This window comes from Amblyraja radiata, chromosome 2, assembly GCF_010909765.2.
Source record: "Amblyraja radiata isolate CabotCenter1 chromosome 2, sAmbRad1.1.pri, whole genome shotgun sequence".
Taxonomy (NCBI): domain Eukaryota; kingdom Metazoa; phylum Chordata; class Chondrichthyes; order Rajiformes; family Rajidae; genus Amblyraja; species Amblyraja radiata.
Genome location: NC_045957.1, coordinates 63946576 through 63964306, shown reverse-complemented (window position 1 = coordinate 63964306; position 17731 = coordinate 63946576). Strand labels below are relative to the sequence as shown.

The 17731-nt window shown below is 39.7% G+C and overlaps 1 protein-coding gene across 2 annotated transcripts in view; it reads right to left on the bottom strand.

Annotated features, from left to right (window-relative positions):
* gsdme (gasdermin E) overlaps positions 1–11291 on the bottom strand; it is a 29409-nt gene extending 18118 nt beyond the window's left edge. The window contains exons 1-2 of one of the 2 annotated variants that reach the window (XM_033047911.1): positions 11070–11291; positions 3007–3238 (exon numbers count right to left, since the gene is read on the bottom strand). In XM_033047911.1, the coding sequence (XP_032903802.1) occupies positions 3007–3217 (211 nt within the window). In that variant the 5' untranslated portion in view covers positions 3218–3238; positions 11070–11291. Of the gene's footprint in view, positions 1–3006; positions 3239–9530; positions 9578–11069 lie in introns of those variants that run through there. The other variant, XM_033047921.1, reaches the window with a different exon arrangement.
* Positions 11292–17731: the final 6440 nt, after the last annotated feature.

Genomic DNA, 17731 nt, shown 5'->3' with positions numbered 1-17731 from the left:
GGTAGTAAAATCACAATCAAATAGAGCTTTCAAAGAAGAAATAGATAAGCAAGAGAGAAAATAACTTGCAGGGTCATTAGGAGTGGTATAGACCCAACTGGTCTCTTCTGAATGGTCTCTTGCGCTGACCTGACAATTCTATAATCAAAATTTTACTTACTGGTCACCAGGTGGAAAGCAAGAACTATTCATAACAACACCGTGGAAAGGTTTAAAGGGATATGGTCCACTTGCAAGTAAATAAGACCAGCTCAGGTGGAGCATCTTGGCCTGCATGGGCAAGTTGGGCTGAAGGGCCTGTTTACATGCTGTATGACTATGTGACTATAAACACTGATTACTCTCATTTTCTGTCTCGGATGCCTCTCAGGGTTCCAGTCAGTGTTGTTTTCACCCACTAATTCTTACTTTCTGATGATCCTTCAGTGCTTCTACTCTGGGGCTGTAGAAAGCAACTTGTCCGGCAACATCACAATCTGGTTTGGGAACTGCTCTGCCCCCCCCCCCCCCCCACCACCACGGGACCTATACACCAGGAGGTGCCGATCCAGAGCCAGCAACATTATGGGGGACCCCTACCACCCCAGCAATGGACTGTTCCAGCTGCTACAGTCAGGCAAACGCCTCCGCTGTCATGCTGTGAAAACAGTGAGGATGAGACGGAATTTCTTCCCACAGGCCATCAGGACTGTAAACTCTTATCTCACCAGGGACTAATTTACTGTACTAATTTACTGTTGTGTTGTGTCTTTTTAAAAAAAAAATTTTTTTTAATCTAACATGTAAATACTGATTCTGTTCTATAGTTTTTGCACAATCCGCAGGCATTGCCACTTTCATTTCACTGCACATCTTGTATGTGTATGTGACAAATAAAGTTGACTTGGCTAGTTTTGACAATTATGTGGCTTAGTCCAAACTAAATATCTTTACGTAGACTAAAGGACCTCAAATGCAGGACAAATTTAGCAGATAGAATTGATCTGTATTCAATAACTTTTATGAGCGTCATAATTTTCAAACTTTAACATCTTTCACAGTTGATGACTTTGTAAAGAAGTAAAATATTACATTTAATGGGTGAAAGATAATGACTCAAAACTGTTCCAAGTCAACCATTTATTGGGTGATATTGAAAAAGAAAACTAGGAGAGTCAGCTCTAAGAGCATCAATTCTGAACTGCTTCAAATATCTATGTTTAACCATGGCCATTCAGGTTTCTGCTCACACCTCATTTGGAAAACTGGAGTAGCACGAGAAGAACAAAATCAGCATTTTGTATGTCTCCCACCAAAAGCACTTTCATGTCAAAAACATATTCAAAAGATTAAATTCTTGAAAAACAATTCCTCTAATTGTGGTGGCAAAAAGAAGAGAACTCATCCTAAAACTCTTTTGTTCATATCATAAAGACCAGTCACGAAAAGATCACATTATATCTACGGTACCCTCCATAATGTTTGGAACAAAGACCCATCATTTATTTATTTGCCTCTGTACTCCACAATTTGAGATTTGTAATAGAAAAAAAAATCACATGTGGTTAAAGTGCACATTGTCAGATTTTATTAAAGAGTATTTTTATACATTTTGGTTTCACCATGTATAAATTACAGTAGTGTTTATACATAGTCCACCTATTTCAGGGCACCATCATGTTTGGGAGACATGGCTTCATAGGTGTTTGTAATTGGTCAGGTGTGTTTAAATGCCTCCTTAATGCAGGTATAAGAGAGCTCTCGGCACCAAGTCTTTCCTCCAGTCTTTCCATCACCTTTTGAAACTTTTATTGCTATTTATCAACATGAGGACCAAAGTTGTGCCAATGAAGTTAAAGAAGCCATTATGAGACTGAGAAACAAGAATAAAACTGTTAAAGACATCAGCCAAACCTTAGGATTAGCAAAATCAATTGTTTGGAACATCATTACGAAGAAAGAGAGCACTGGTGAGCTTACTAATCGCAGAAGGACTGGCAGGCCAAGGAAGACCTCCACAGCTGATGACAGAAGAATTCTCTCTATAAAAAAGAAAAATCCCCAAAAACCTGTCCGACAGATCAGAAACACTCTTCAGGAGTTAGGTGTGGATTTGTCAATAACCACTGTCTGCAGAAGACTTCATCAACAGGAATACAGAGGCTACACTGCAAGATGCAAACCACTGATTAGCCAAGTTTGCCAAGAAGTACTTAAAAGAGCAATCACAGTTCTGGAAAAAGGTCTTGTGGACAGATGAGATGAAGAGTAACTTATATCAGAGTGATTGCAAGACCAAAGTATGGAGGAGAGAAGAAACTGCCAGAGATCCAAAGCATACCACCTCATCTGTGAAACACAGTGGTGGGGGGATCGCCTGGGCATGTACGGCTGCTGACGGCACTAACTCACTTATTGTCATTGATGATACAACTGCTGATGGTAGTAGCATAATGAATTCTGAAGTGTATAGACACATCCTATATGCACGTTCAAACAAATGCCTCAAAACTCATTGGCCGGCAGTTCATTCTACAGCAAGACAATGATCCCAGGCATACTGCTGAAGCAACAAAGGAGTTGTTCAAAGCTAAAAAATGGTCAATTCCTGAGTGGCCAAGTCAATCGCCTGATCTGAACCCAATAGACCATGTCTTTTATATGCTGAAGAGAAAACTGATGGGAACTGACCACCAAAACAAGCATAAGCTAAAGATGACTGTAATACATGCCTGGCAGAGCATCACCAGAGAAGACACCCAGCAACTGGTGATGTCCATGAATCGCAGACTTCAAGCAGTCATTGCATGCAAAGGACATGCAACAAAATACTAAACAAGACTACTTTCATTTACATTACATTGCTGTGTCCCATATTTTTTCATATTACAAATCTCAAATTGTGGAGTACAGTGGCAAAAAAAATAAATGATGGGTCTTTGTCCAAAACATTATGGAGGACACTGTATGCTTTATATTTTGCAAAGATTTAGTTATCAGTACTTGTAGATAAGCCAAGCTCCATACCAGGTTTGATGAGTGCATCACCAGTCAATATCTCTTGGAGGGTAAATGAAGAAGGGCGATATTTTGGCTTCTGCCAGAACCATCCCTTCTTCTTCTTGGTGACCAAGCTCAAAAGTTGCAGCTTATCAGAATCATTCAGGCTGCTGACTGGAATCAAGTCACCGTTGCTGTCAATCTGCTTTACAAAGCTGCTGGTTGCCTTTGCAAACATTTTGAAGTATTAATCGTAAACCTATGAAATAAACATCAGTTAGTAGACAGTGATTAAGACATTTATTCTTGAACATCAATATACATGGAAATATGCATAGAAAAGATATATATACGATGGACCTGTTGACTCCAGACGGGGAGACTTCGCAACATCTGCAGGTAGAAAAGAGAGAAAAGTGCCATAAACTTGGTCCCAAAATATTTAGGATCGCCAGTGAAAATTTGGCTGCAAAGACCTTTGTAAGGGACGTGGATAATAATCAAAGACTATTTGATTGAATTGGAGGAACGTTTTAAGATCAGATAATGACCAGAGGTCTTTGAGGTAAATGAGGATCAGAGGGTCTAACCATGTACCTTCCTGCTTTGAATTGGTTAAGAGATTATGCTAAATGTGTGTATATTGCTGAAATTGTAGCATCTTATTTTAAAAATGTGCATAAACAAGCCGTTTTGTACAAATAGTGTGTGCTTGGGCAGTACCAACGTGGTAATGGAATCCCTCTCCCTCCTGCAGAAGATTGACTGAATAAATACGCTTCTGTTTGAAACAAGAAACGATCTGTGATTGTCAGTCTTTTTTCTCCACAGCAGATAGAACTAGGCCTCTTTGGCTAATTTCTGTAACAATGTGTAGCAGTGTATATGTGAGAACTAATAAAGCACTCATCAATATGTAGATATGACAGTACTCTTTCAACAAAAGCAGCTGAAAATTGTTGCTCTGAAAACTCTACAGCATTACATTGTTCAGATGTACAATAATATTTCAATTAAATGTTGGAAATACGCAGCTGGTCAGGCAGCATCTGTGGAGACAGAGACAAAGAGGATTACCGTGTCATAGCATCATACAGCACAGAAACAGGCCCTAAAGCCGACCCTGCCTTTGCTGACCAAGATGCCCCATCTATGCTAGTCTAAACTTCCCACGTATGACCCATATCCCTCTAATCTTTCCTATCCATGTACCTGTCCAATTGTCTTTTAAAATATTTTAAAATTGTGTCAAAACAATCAGTTTTTCATAACTCTTTAAAAAAGGGATTTAATTAGTTCAAAAATGCAGAGAAAAGGCTGCAAGTGAAGGAAGTGGAGAGACACAAAAGTGATAGGGTATATGATGTGAATTACAAAGTAGCAATGTAAGATTAATCTAACGTGTCACAGTCCCCCTCCTTCTCCCATATTTATTTTTATATACTTATTCAGCTTGTTCGTGAACATTGGAAATGAATTTGCCCTGACTATTGCAATGTGCAGTACATTCCAGATGCTAACCCTTCACTGATGAAGAAAATTGCTACATACATCACTTTAGCTTCATTTGTCAATTATCTTTCTAAATTCCCCTAATCTGGTTCCAGTGAGAACAGTCAATCTACTTTATCAGATATCTTTCAAATTCCTCAGTTCTGCAGAGAAATCCCTACATTTTGCAATCTATCCACAAAATGCTTCATTCCTGGAATAATTAAAAAATAATCTCTTCTGCACCCTCTAAAGCTATTTGCACACTATAAAATAAAACAAACTTTCTCAACCAGTCCTGCTAGTTCCAATGATTTTGGCACATATCGGCCCAAATATCTGTGTTCTTTTCTGATTCCATGCTTTTTAGCAGTAAATCTAATTTGCCACCAAACATTCATTCCACCACCCTGAATCTATCTCCTTGAAGTATGTAATCATCCTCACAGTCCATTCTGCCCCCATGCTCTGTGATCTATCATTTTTACAAATTGTGCCTTGTACACTATCATTAATATGCTTTCAGCAAAGCAATACTCCAATTCCAAATCCACCCTCAGTCCCACTTCGCCCACATCCAGTCTAACAAGCAACCATTTTCTACTGTGCTCTATTTTTTCACCCTTCAGCCAATTTTCTCTCCTTGCTATGACTGCCTCATTTATTCCACATGCAAGCTTATTATGTGACACTATCGAGTATGGTATTTCTATTTTTAACGCATGAAATATGTTTCTTCAAACATGTTTACTTGGATGTAATATGCAGAATTTAACTTTAAAAAAAAAAATTTTGAGTGGATTTCAATTTTAAATTAATTTATTTTAGTTCCAGTCTGGATTTTCACCTTGTTACAATCAGTCTGAAAAATCTAATCCAGCCAGTGTTCTATTTTACTTGTTCAAAATAGTTCTTGCAGTCGGGTTTTCAGTGATACATTTAAAATAGGTAGGGTAATAATCCATGGATTACATCTTACCACTGTAGAAAATTATATGACGCAGGACATAAAATATGATGTTATTATTTAAAGCTTACTAAGTTATAAACATTTACAGAATAGACCAATTCTTTTAGATGCTCTGCAATGTATTCAAAAATACATTTTTGCAGTTATTAGTTTTTACCCTGTCAACTGTTATTTTTATCACTATTTATTTGTTATTTATTTATTATTTAGCCATTTGAATAAATTAATGTGGATACATCTTGCCCTTCCATGCATTATGATTTTTATATATAAGAAAACGCAGTGATTTAAAATAGCTACTTCAAGATCAAATTGTATGCAACGTTAATTGCATTCATTATATCTTTTTTTTGCCAAAACAAAGTAATAGATTTTGTGTTATTTCAAGTGACAGTTTCCCTTGGCAATGGTATCTCTTGTTTTCAATAAGTATTTCCAATAACAAGTCCCTTCAAAAGTAACTGTACATTACAGCAACAAGGATGTTAAAAAATCATGCTTAATCTATGGCGGCTCTTTGAGTACAAGTAATGATTAAATAGATTAATTATCCTAAAGCATTAAGGCCAATGTGTTAGGGGATGCAAAAAAACAAAACAGATATGGACTATTTTTTTAAGCTATTTACGTAATTTCAAAGATGTGGCCAGAATTTATTGCCAATCTCCAATACCACACAAGCAAGGTATGCCTCTGAACCAGTATAGTCAAAGCAGTGCTGGGAGGCCACAAATTAACACTTCAGCTAATGTTGTCTAGAAACTCAGAAAATGGATTTCAATTTCCAACATTTTTCTGGCATTCAAACCGCTACCGAGAAATTAAAAAATAACATATAATTAAAATGAGACACTCAGATGGAAAACAGTTGTTGTCATAAATGCTAATCACCATTCCCACCATCGTAGAAGCCAGTCTTCTGCCAATCTGATCCACTCCATGTGATATCCATATGCAACTGAGAACACAGCATGTAGCAGTGGCTATGGGTCCAGATATCATCTCAGCTACAGTACTTTAAAGCTATGTTCTTGCATGAGTTGCACCATTGGTCAAGATGTTCCAATACAGTTACACCACTGACATGTACCCAAGGATGGAAAAACACTACCCAGGTGTGACCTGTTCACAAAAATCATGATGAATCTAATCCAGCTAATTGCTGTCCAACCAATTTACTCTCAATCATCAAAAACACAGAAGATTTTGGCATGTTATCAAATACACCAGTTCACCAATAGCCTACTCTTTGTTTAAGAAGGAACTGCAGATGCTTGACAAAATTGTAGACAAAAATGCTGGAGAAACTCAGCGGGTGAGGCAGCATCTATGGTACTCTTTGTGTTCTGTTTGGAGGTTGCCAGGATCACTCTGCTCCAGACCTCACCACAGTCTTAGCTTAATCATAGACAAATTACCTATCTGTCTTCTCCAGGGATGCTGCCTCTGGGCCGGAGGTTGCAGGTAGTGGAAGCAGGTAGGGAGACTGACAAAAACCTCCAGGAACCGCACGGAAACCTTGGGTGGGGCGCAAAGTCTCCAGAGGTTTCCGTTCAGGTTTCCTAAGTGGGACAGGGGCATACCAATCATAGGTGTGAGAGAACAATTGCCACTTGCTCAGACGAGTGCCTCTTCAACCTGCAAGAAGCTCAACACCATCCAGGAGAAAGCAGCCCGCTTGATTTGTATCCAGTTGGCTACACTAACAAATCATATCTTCCACCACTGACAGAGAATTACTGCATTACTGTATGTACTCTCTATCCAAGTTACTAATCTAGGCTACTCTAAAAGCACGTGCCAAACTTGCACCCTCTTCCACCAAGAAAAAGATATGCGAGAACAGATGACCATTCCTCATCAAGGCACACACTGTGGTGTTCTGGAAATATATCATTGTTCTTTGGTCTCAATCCTGGAACTCCCTACCTAACACCACTATGGGAGTACGTTCATCAGAAGAACTGTAGCTATTCAAGGATAGTTCTATTCAACATACACATCTCATCAAGAGCAATTAGAGTTTGGCAATAAATGCCAACTTTGCCAGTAATACCACAATCCCCAATAAATGAATAAGGAAAAAGAACAGAACTATAAAATGATATGTGAGGAACACATGCACATAACTTGTCATAATGAATACAATATGATACTCTTCCAATGATTCATCTACAATACATATAGTAAGATCATGCCTAGATACAAGCCTGGACATTATACAATCTCAAAGTTGTTCATTCTAAACTTGGTAAAACAGTCGCACTGTTTAGACATTTATTTCATTAAACATAATAAACCATGAGCACACATTCATTTGCATAGTTTCCCCACCAATTAACAATGTCCTCAGTCTTATCCCAAAATAACTACTTTCCCGTTTCATAAACAGAATTAACAAACCACATTTCATAAAATCAGAGAAGCGAGAACTGTGAACAAAATTAACCCGCAAACACTTTCTGCCCAACTGAGGAACTTCTTGTTTGCTATATAACAGGAAGTGAACCTTAAGGGAAACAAGATATGGGAATGGTTCAGGAAAATGGTGTTGAGATGGACATTCACCCATTATCTCGATCAATTAGCGAAGCACATTCAAAATTCCAAATGACCGATTCCTTCTTATATGGCATATCTTCTCAGTCTAATTACACTTTGCTCCATTTGCTTCAATGCCGCCATTCAGGCATAACACTTTTGTAGACACAAAAAATGCTGGAGTAACTTAGCGGAACAGGCAGCATTTCTGGATAGAAGGAATGGGTGACGTTTTAGACGCTAAATTACTCCAGCATTTTGTGTCAATCTTTGGTGTAAACCAGTATCTGCAGTTCCTTCCTACATATTGGCTATTTAAGTGAAGATAGCATTGTAACCAGGTCAACCACACATGCAAGTTAATAGGCTCAGATGCTGATCCAAAAAATAGCATTGCAATCATCACCAATCTCTCTACTCTGCTCCAAGCCACCACCTACAGTGGTCTGACAGGGAGAATTATATGAAACTATAATTTTAGAGTTCAAGTTCTCAACTTGTGTTTAAAAAATATTTTATATTTACTTTTATGAAGTATTAATATTAATTTTGATTGGTTAGGAGAAAATAAACAAAGAAAACTACCCATGGTATTGAAATAAAACCAGAATTTAACTCAAATTGTTGTGACTTCTTAATTTTGCTTTCGTTATCTCATTCCATACAAGATTTAACAATCGCTAATATGGAATGATCTATCTACCCAGTGAACGTTAGTTGATGAGAATCTATTGTAAAGTTGAATGGCAAGCGTTACTTAAATTCTCAAGTAGCTTGGGTTTGGTATATCACATTATGCAAAATAGTTTGTTGCCCCACCACATCATTTACTTTGGGAACCATTAGTTCACATCATTCCACTGGATTTTGTGGAAATATATCACCAATCATTCATTGCCACAACGTCTAAATCCTGGAACAACATTCATCAAAGGGATTTGCATTCATCAAAAGGATTGCAGTAAAGGTACATTCATCAAAAGGATTGCAGTAAATCAAGACAGCAGCACATTACACACTTGCCCTGGGGGAATTAGAACGTTGAACTGTACAGCACAGGAACAGGCCATTTGGCCCACAATGTCTGTGCCAAACATTATGCCAAGATAAAGTCATCTCATTTGCCTGCTGCACATGGTCCATATCCCTCAATTCCCTGCATATCCATGTGCCTATCTAAAAAACCTCTTAAACGCCACCATTGTATCTATCTCCATCACCACCACTGGCTGCATATGTCAGGCATCCACCAACCTGGGTAAAAAAACATGCCCAGCACATCCCCTTTAAACTTTGCCCATCTCAACTTAAAGCTGTGCCTTCCAGTCTTTGACAGTTGGGAATGGCCAATAAATGCCAGCCTTATCAACAATGCCCCAAACAAAAATACAAATAAAAAAGTGAATTTTTAGCATTATATCCTAGGAATTCCAAGTTCAGTTCCAGATTTATGACGATACAAAAACTGATGGAAAGGTCAATCAGTCCAAAACTGCAAAGTGGCTACTCGATTCACTGCACCATCTAGTAACGATGTTACAATACTCACGTTCAGCGGCACTGCAGTTCTGTCACTGGCTGTGTGCGCGACTTTGGCTCCTTTGGGGGGGGGGGGGGGGGGTGGGATTAAAATGACGTTTTCTCCTGCCTGTCGGAGTTGAACTTTCTCAGGCTGTTCAGCTGCTGCAGAAAAATCAGCCGGACTTCCGTTCGCGGAAAATTTTTTTTTAAATCGCGGGACAATGTCATCCCTGGAGTAAAATAAAAAAGCGACTTCAAATGCCGTCAACGCATACAACAGGACGGATCTCACGCAGGGTACAAAACACAAGGTAAGTTGTGTATTTTACATATAAACTTGCTTCTTAGGATGACATTAATCCAAATTTAATTGGTGAAAATGTGATTTTGGCCCCATACGAATCGGCAGTGTTTTTCCTGCCGATATGGGGTTCAAATTCACTGCAACTGCAACGTTCCAATCGATCGCGTTCCACAAAAACCCACTCGCAAGATGATTAAAATGCCCATTAATTTACGGGAATAAAACATTAAATTCCTTCCATTTGGCCTATAAATTCATGACGATGAGATTTTAAAAATCATGTTATATTGTGAATTCTTGTGTGAATGTTATTTGGACACTTAGGCTATTTAAAAATGTTAACCCTTTCTTAAGAAATGGATAGATGTTTAGATCTTGTAATTGAATATTGTAATTAGCTACAATTAGGTAACTAACTAATTATATGCTTTAATTTCAGGTCATCCAAGTAAGATTGTTTCATATTTGTTTCAGAATGCTTCAATCGACAAAAACTGAACATTTCATTCAGATCTCTTAATTTTTAAGTAAGTTTTGGGCTTTTGACTGTCCTCGATCACAGCTTTTGAGAAGTCAAAGGAAAAGCAATAGGGACCAAGATGCTAATTTCAGAGTATGAAAATGACCATAACCTTTTTAATACTGACGATATGAAAGTGAATTGGGTGGCAAATTAAACTTATTTTTATGCTTTATCTGATGGGATAAATTGCAGACTTGATTTTTAAGATCTCAAAATTTTGTAACATTGTAACATTTGTAACATTGCTAAATCAAGCTCTTTCCTGAATCTCTCGGCGCAAATCAAAACCGCCTCTCTACATTCCAGCTGTCTTCGTAACCCCACTCTGCCTTCCAGAATCATAACTGCCTGTAACAATACGTTGGAGAAATGTGTCACTGCTTTGCAATTACAACCCAGGGAGACAACAGGCGAATTCCATTTAAGACGATGACTCATTTTCAACTGCAGGCCGTGTAAATTCAAACTCCACGGCTGCCGGGATGCGCCCGGCTCTGGGCGCGGCTCTTTCTTTCAGCAAACATTGACTAAGATTGAAAACAAAACCGAAGACGTGAATTAAGTGGAGCAGACAGGGATGTTGCTACTGCGACCAGATATTGATACTACTTGCCCACAAATCATTGTCTCATCGCACCCAGTCCAACCACACCCCGAGACTCACAGACCGCGGATAAGCAATGACAGAGAGGGAGGCTGGGGGGAGAGGGAGGCCGGGGGGCAAGGGTGGGAGAACTCACCTCAGGCGGCGGGCGACACCGACGGACAGAGCGGGGCAGTGAGCGCCAGAACCGGCGGCCGGCTGCCGCTTATGTCCTCTAGTGATGGGGCGATCGGGCGGGGGTGGGATAGACAACTCGCTACCGCCCCTGACAGTCAACCAAGCAGATGCTAAATCAGTTAATTCAACGGAGAACAACAGCGTCTTGTTGTTGGGGGGTGGGGAGGAGGAGCAGAGGAAGACCCAACATTGACATGTGATGGGGAGATGTGACCACATTTGCCGTAACGGCGACTATCTTGTTGCTGCCGATCTTGCGCTCTGTGCCTGAGGCAATTGCAAAAAGCCAAGCAGGCAGGCAAGAGCAAATGACAGAGGAGATACAAAGAAGTGGAACAAGTTTACCGCCGAAACTATACCACAGACTGCCTCTGATAATTAACGGCGATAATAATAAACCTCCGCTTCCAATTCCACCCGAGATTCTACATGCAATTTGTAGGAATGGTACCTGGAGCCAGTGGGAATTATATTTACACTGCAGCCTGAACCCCAGCGGGTAGAGGGAAAGCTGCCTCTCAGGCAAAGCTTTGAAAGGACCAACCCCTCTATTTCCCGTGCAGCTCGAGAGAGAAAGAGGGAAATATAAAGTGAATTCACAGGGACAGCATTCAGGAGATTGAGAAACCAACCCGATCCCGTGTGAATGCTTGAGGAAGCTGCATCCCCTGATCATTTCCACTTAAACTGTCAAACATTTTCTATGATAGCTGGAGTAACTCAGCAGGACAGGCAGCATATCTGGAGAGAAGAAATGGGTGACGTTTCGGGTCGAGACCCTTCTCCAGCTTTTTGTGTCTATCTTCGGTTTAAACCAGCATCCTTGTTAAGCGGTTTATATGCTTGCTCACAAAACCACTTCCTCGTTTTGGCAGGTGCAATATAATGTGCAAAAGTTTCCATTGTCAGCGCAGAAAACAAATGCCCCGTGTTCTTTAAAAGGAGTAGATTGAGTAATTCTAATCGTTGAAAGCCCCTGTACATAAACCAGTGAAAGTCAACACAGGGAAAGCAAGCATTTAGGAAGGGCACCACGTTGGCTGTTTTTGCAGGAGGATTTAAACACTGCAGAGAAGTCGTTTACTACAAGTGTTTTTGGCCTTTGGCGAGACTGCACTTGATATGCATTAGATGTGGTTTGGAATTCAGAAGAATTAGGGGAGATTGGATGCAATAATGACGTTGTCCTGGTGGGAGAGTCCAAAACAAGCAGTTACAGTGTCAGAATCAAGGGTAGATCAGCACAGAAAACGATAAGAATTTTTATCGTGAATTTTTGGAATACTCTCCCGCGAAATTCAGTGAAAGCTCAGGGATTGAGTTCACTCAAGAGAAGCTATATAAATAAACATAGAAATTAGGTGCAGGAGTAGGCCATTCGGCCCTTCGAGCCTGCACCGCCATTCATTATGATCATGGCTGATCATCCAACTCAGTATCCCGTACCTGCCTTCTCTCCATACCCTCTGATCCCCTTAGCCACAAGGGCCACATCTAACTCCCTCTTAAATATAGCCAATGAACTGGCCTCGACTACCCTCTGTGGCAGAGAGTTCCAGAGATTCACCACTCTCTGTGTGAAAAAAGTTCTTCTCATCTCGGTTTTAAAGGATTTCCCCCTTATCCTTAAGCTGTGACCTCTTGTCCTGGACTTCCCCAACATCGGGAGCAATCTTCCTGCATCTAGCCTGTCCAACCCCTTAAGAATTTTATAAGTTTCTATAAGATCCCCTCTCAATCTCCTAAATTCTAGAGAGTATAAACCAAGTCTATCCAGTCTTTCTTCATAAGACAGTCCTGACATCCCAGGAATCAGTCTGGTGAACCTTCTCTGCACTCCCTCTATGGCAATAATGTCCTTCCTCAGATTTGGAGATTTGAATGTTACTTTATTACCACGTGACATGTCACAGTGATTTGTTTTGCTTTGTATAAAATTATGCAATGAGTTGCCATGTACAGGGCACCGTCAAAGTTACAGTGTTCAATGCAGTCTCAATAGTCCCTCTTTGTTCTCGGCGACGCTCCCATGCCAGGACCGTCGTTGATACAGGGAATCAAATGACAAGGGGCCGAGCTGGGGACCGAGGTAGAAACTCAGCCACAATATTGGTAATTAATAGAATCATTAATAGAATCAGAATCACACTTTATTCGCCAAGTATGTTTTGCAACATACGAGGAATTTCATTGGCCTTCGCCTGCTCTTATATTCTATCTGGGAGGGAAATGTACACAAAAAATGCTCCAATAGCGAAGTAAGAAATAGTTAGTATTTGAGACGAATGGTCTTTCATCATTCACACTAACACCACAACTTTATTTCCTTAATTAACTTTCTTATTAAAAAACAACGTTCAAGTTAGTTAAATATAATTTGCCTTCAACCAACCATGCGACTAATATTGTCTCCAGTAATCATTTCTACGAGTGAGCTTGTATTTGAATTAAATAACTAGCTGGTATTTGAATTAAATAACTAGCTGGTATTTGCTACATTTATCCTTGCAGTCTTTTTTGAGGAAATGTTTTTTTTTTAAATTGCAGTTCTCCAATCTTTGGGAATACCAGTCAAACTTATAAATGTTTGGAAGATTATCGCCATTATCCCCAAAATTCCTACCCCCTTTTGGCCCAACCACTTGGATGACATACATCTTGACTAAGTTGTTGTGTACTGGTTGCCTTTCCAGCATATTTTAAATACAAATTTAATAAAACAAAATTAAATATGAATCTGTTCAGAATGTCAACTCATTCAGTAATTGTCATGACTTGTTCTCCTTTTTGATCCCTTACCTTTTACAGTTCATTTACTGTTTGTACACACGTTGTTTAGTGACTTTTATGTTTGCTGCCAGTTGTTTTCCTCGTTTTTTTCCTTTGTTCCTCATTTCCACTTCCCATCTGAACTTTTCATAATCAGCCTAATTCTCAGTTGTGTTATCAACCTGACATGGACCCCCCCCCCCCCCCCCCCCCCTTTCTTGGTCATTTAAGGTCTGGTTTTAATTACTCTACCTTTCTTCCTCTTGACTTTGTAGCTAGATCTTACCTGAATCACATCCTTTGAGAAGGTTTTACCCATTGTTAAATTACAGATTTGCCTGCCATTCTTTAATTCCAATTCATCTCAGCCAGGTTAGTTCTCACCTCAGTGGAATGCCCCCCTTTCCCACCAGCTATTTTTTTTAAAGTAACAGTTTGGCCCAAACTTGTTTCCATAGATATTCCTATTCATATTTCACTACAAAATTAGCTTCTACTGCCTCTTCTGTTAACACATTCCTCTTCTTAATATGTCTCTCTCATTGAAATAGCACAAGAACCAGAGAGCAAAGATATTGCCTTTGACGAGGAACATTTGAAGAGCTGTGGGCAAATTAGCCTATTAGGCCTGTTCTGTCATTCAGCAACACCAAGCCTGATCTGTGACAAAATCCAGATAGCTACGTTTGCCCACTCCCCCTTAATATCTTTAAAAGAAATAACTATCCTTCTCACTAGAGCAAATTGTTTCCCATTACATTCTCCATTGGCACCTGCCATCTTTGAATATCTTGAAATAAATCTCCTTGAAATCCTACGTAAAGAAAACAATCCAATATCTCCAAACCAAAATGATGTCCCTTAATTGGACTTGTAATTGATTTTGTAATTGTAATTGTATTTATTAGCCAAGTATAAAAACAAAACAAGTATATAAATCATACGAAGAATTTGATTTGCCACAGTCATACCAAAAACGTAATAAAACACACAACCATGTAATATTTAACATAAACATCCATCACTACGGTTCCTCCACATTCCTCACTGTGATGGAAGGCAATAAAGTCTTATTTCCTCCTGCTGGTATCATTTTGGTAATCCTCTGAAGTCACTCCCAGATCATAAGATCATTCCTGTAGGATTGTAAAAGCATCATAAAAGTATTCCCTACAGAATGAACAATGCTCAATACATTCAATTCCTCACTTTTATGGCCCAGAGACCAATTTGCGGCCATTACCAATTTCACTGCCAATGACACAAATACTAGCATATTTTTTAATTTTTTAACTGAAGCTTAATCTTTCTGTAATTAATTTAATGGACTATTATTGTCTCAACGCAGGAACTTGATGAATTCTATTGGGAGTGGCATAAATCTTACATTATCAATTCAAGGGATCACTCAATGGTAAACTTGAAAATTAATAAATGGGCAACATTAACGATCCAGGGTGGCACAGGGATAGAGTTGCTACATTACAACACCAAAGACCCAGGTTCGAACCTGACTACAGGTGCTGTCTGTACGGAGTTTGTACATTCTCCCCGTGACCTACGTGGGTTTTATCCGGTTTCCTCACACACTCCAAAGACAGGTTTTAAGAATAATTGGTTTTGGTAAAATTGTAAATTGTCCCTACTGTGTGTAGGATAGTGTTAGTGTGTGGGAATTGCTGGTCGGCACAGATTCAGTGGGCCAAAGGGCCTGTTTCTGTGCTGTATCTCTAAATGAAACTAGAAAAAACCTAATCATCCATCGTTGATTCACAGGCCAACTAGGAACAAGACTGTGGCTGATCCACTGAAAAGATACACAAAGAACTCCAATCTTGCAGGCAGGATCCAAGATCAATCTAAGGATGTGCAGCAAACAATAGTTCTCACCTGTGGCATCAGCAACTTTTCTTTTCATTAAATCTTCATACAGGATACCTGTGACCAGGTGGCAATGCCACTTCTCCAAGATCAGAATGCAACTTAGAGACTGTTCTAGCAATGGGCCCTTCTTCCCAGCGCATCAACACCAACCATGATATCTATCTAAACTAAACCCTTTTGCCTTCATTGGGCCAACATCTTTCCACTCCCTTCCGATCCAAGTGCCTTTCCAAACATCTTTTGAACATTGTAATTGATCCTGCACCCAATAGTTTCCGTATAAATTATTTTTCACACAGAGAGTTGTGAGTCTGTGGAATTCTCTGCCTCAGAGGGCGGTGGAGGCCGCTTCTCTGGATGCTTTCAAGAGAGAGTTAGATAGAGCTCTTAAAGATAGCGGAGTCAAGGGATATGTGGAGAAGGCAGGAATGGGGTACTGATTGTGGATGATCAGCCATGATCACTTTGAATGGCGGTGCTGGCTCGAAGGGCTGAATGGCCTACTCCTGCACCTATTGTCTATTGTATAACTACCAAACAGTGTGAGAAAAACTTGCCCCTTAGATCTCCTTTACATTGCTCCCTTCTCACCATTAACCTTGGTTTTGGACCTCCCTGACCCCTAGAAAAATACTATTTTATATCTGCCTTTTATATGCCACTCAAGCAAGTTTATAAATGCCCAAATGGTCATCCCTCCGCCTCTTACATTCTAGTGAAAATAAACCCAGTCTTTCTAATCTATCTTAACAAGTAAATCCCTACATTCCAGACAACATCCTGGTGAATCTCTTCTGCATTCTCTATTACTATCATATTCTTCCTGTAGTATGGCATCAAAAACAAAACCATATTTCAAATGCTGCCTAACCAATTTGTCCAGCTGCATATTCAACATCTCAGCATTTGATTTCAATCATGTTGACTGCCTTCCAAGACCCTATCTGTTTGTGTTGCCATTTTCGGGGAGCTGAAAACGGCAACACCAAAGGTCTTAGTGTACAATAACACCCAAATTATGTGGTGATAATTTGTAGTGGTGATGTGGTGATAAGTAACAGAATAGACAGTATCAAGTGACCAGTCCCACAGACCCTTGAACCAAAATGCATTCAGTTGTTAATCAATAATTACAGGATGAGGCAGGTGCGGTGTTCAATATGGACCCAGACCCAGGGTTAGTGCACGCATTACAGAGTTTGGCCATCTCGCAGGGCAGTGACAGCTGAGAAAGCAGCTGACCAGTGTCAGGCAGAGGACATCATCTAGCTGGCAAGGCACCAACACCAGAGGAGTTAGACGCTGCTAGCGGAAGACTCTTCTAAGATAAAGCCACTCAGTGTTTGGCGACACCAGCAAAGTTAACCACCTCTTGTAATATTGGCATGCTTGGATGAGCCTCCAGAGTAGAAGTGAAGACAGATTTAGTCAAATTGAAGAATCCCAGAGTGAGGAGTCAGTTGGCTTGCATCCACAGAGATGGATTTGCATTATGGATATGCTATTAGCAGTATTGTTGGAAAGAACATTGATCTGATTGTCTTCATGCCTTTGTCCAATGTTCCTTATCAGCCCAATAACTTTGCCGTTATTGTACTGCAAGATATATGGAAGCTAATTTGTGCCAGAGCCCACATTGAAATTAAAAAAATCTAATTTATGTGTTGGTTGAGCAATAAATAGACAATATTGGGAGAACTTGCCTCTCAGAAGATTCCATTGATCCCCCCCCAAGGCAGCAGGATTGGTGTCATGATCCACAAAACATTTTATGAAAATGTGGTACTCTTACAGGACCACGTTAAAGCCTTCATATGCTTTGAACACTGTGACTGTTCAAACATTTCCACTTCAAATTGTTCTCAGGAGAAAGGCCAAATTAAAAATAGCTTGAAGTGGCTGTATATCTCTGAAACAGTTGTCATGTTTCAAGATTTTATTTCCGCCCATTTGTCTTAAATAACTAAG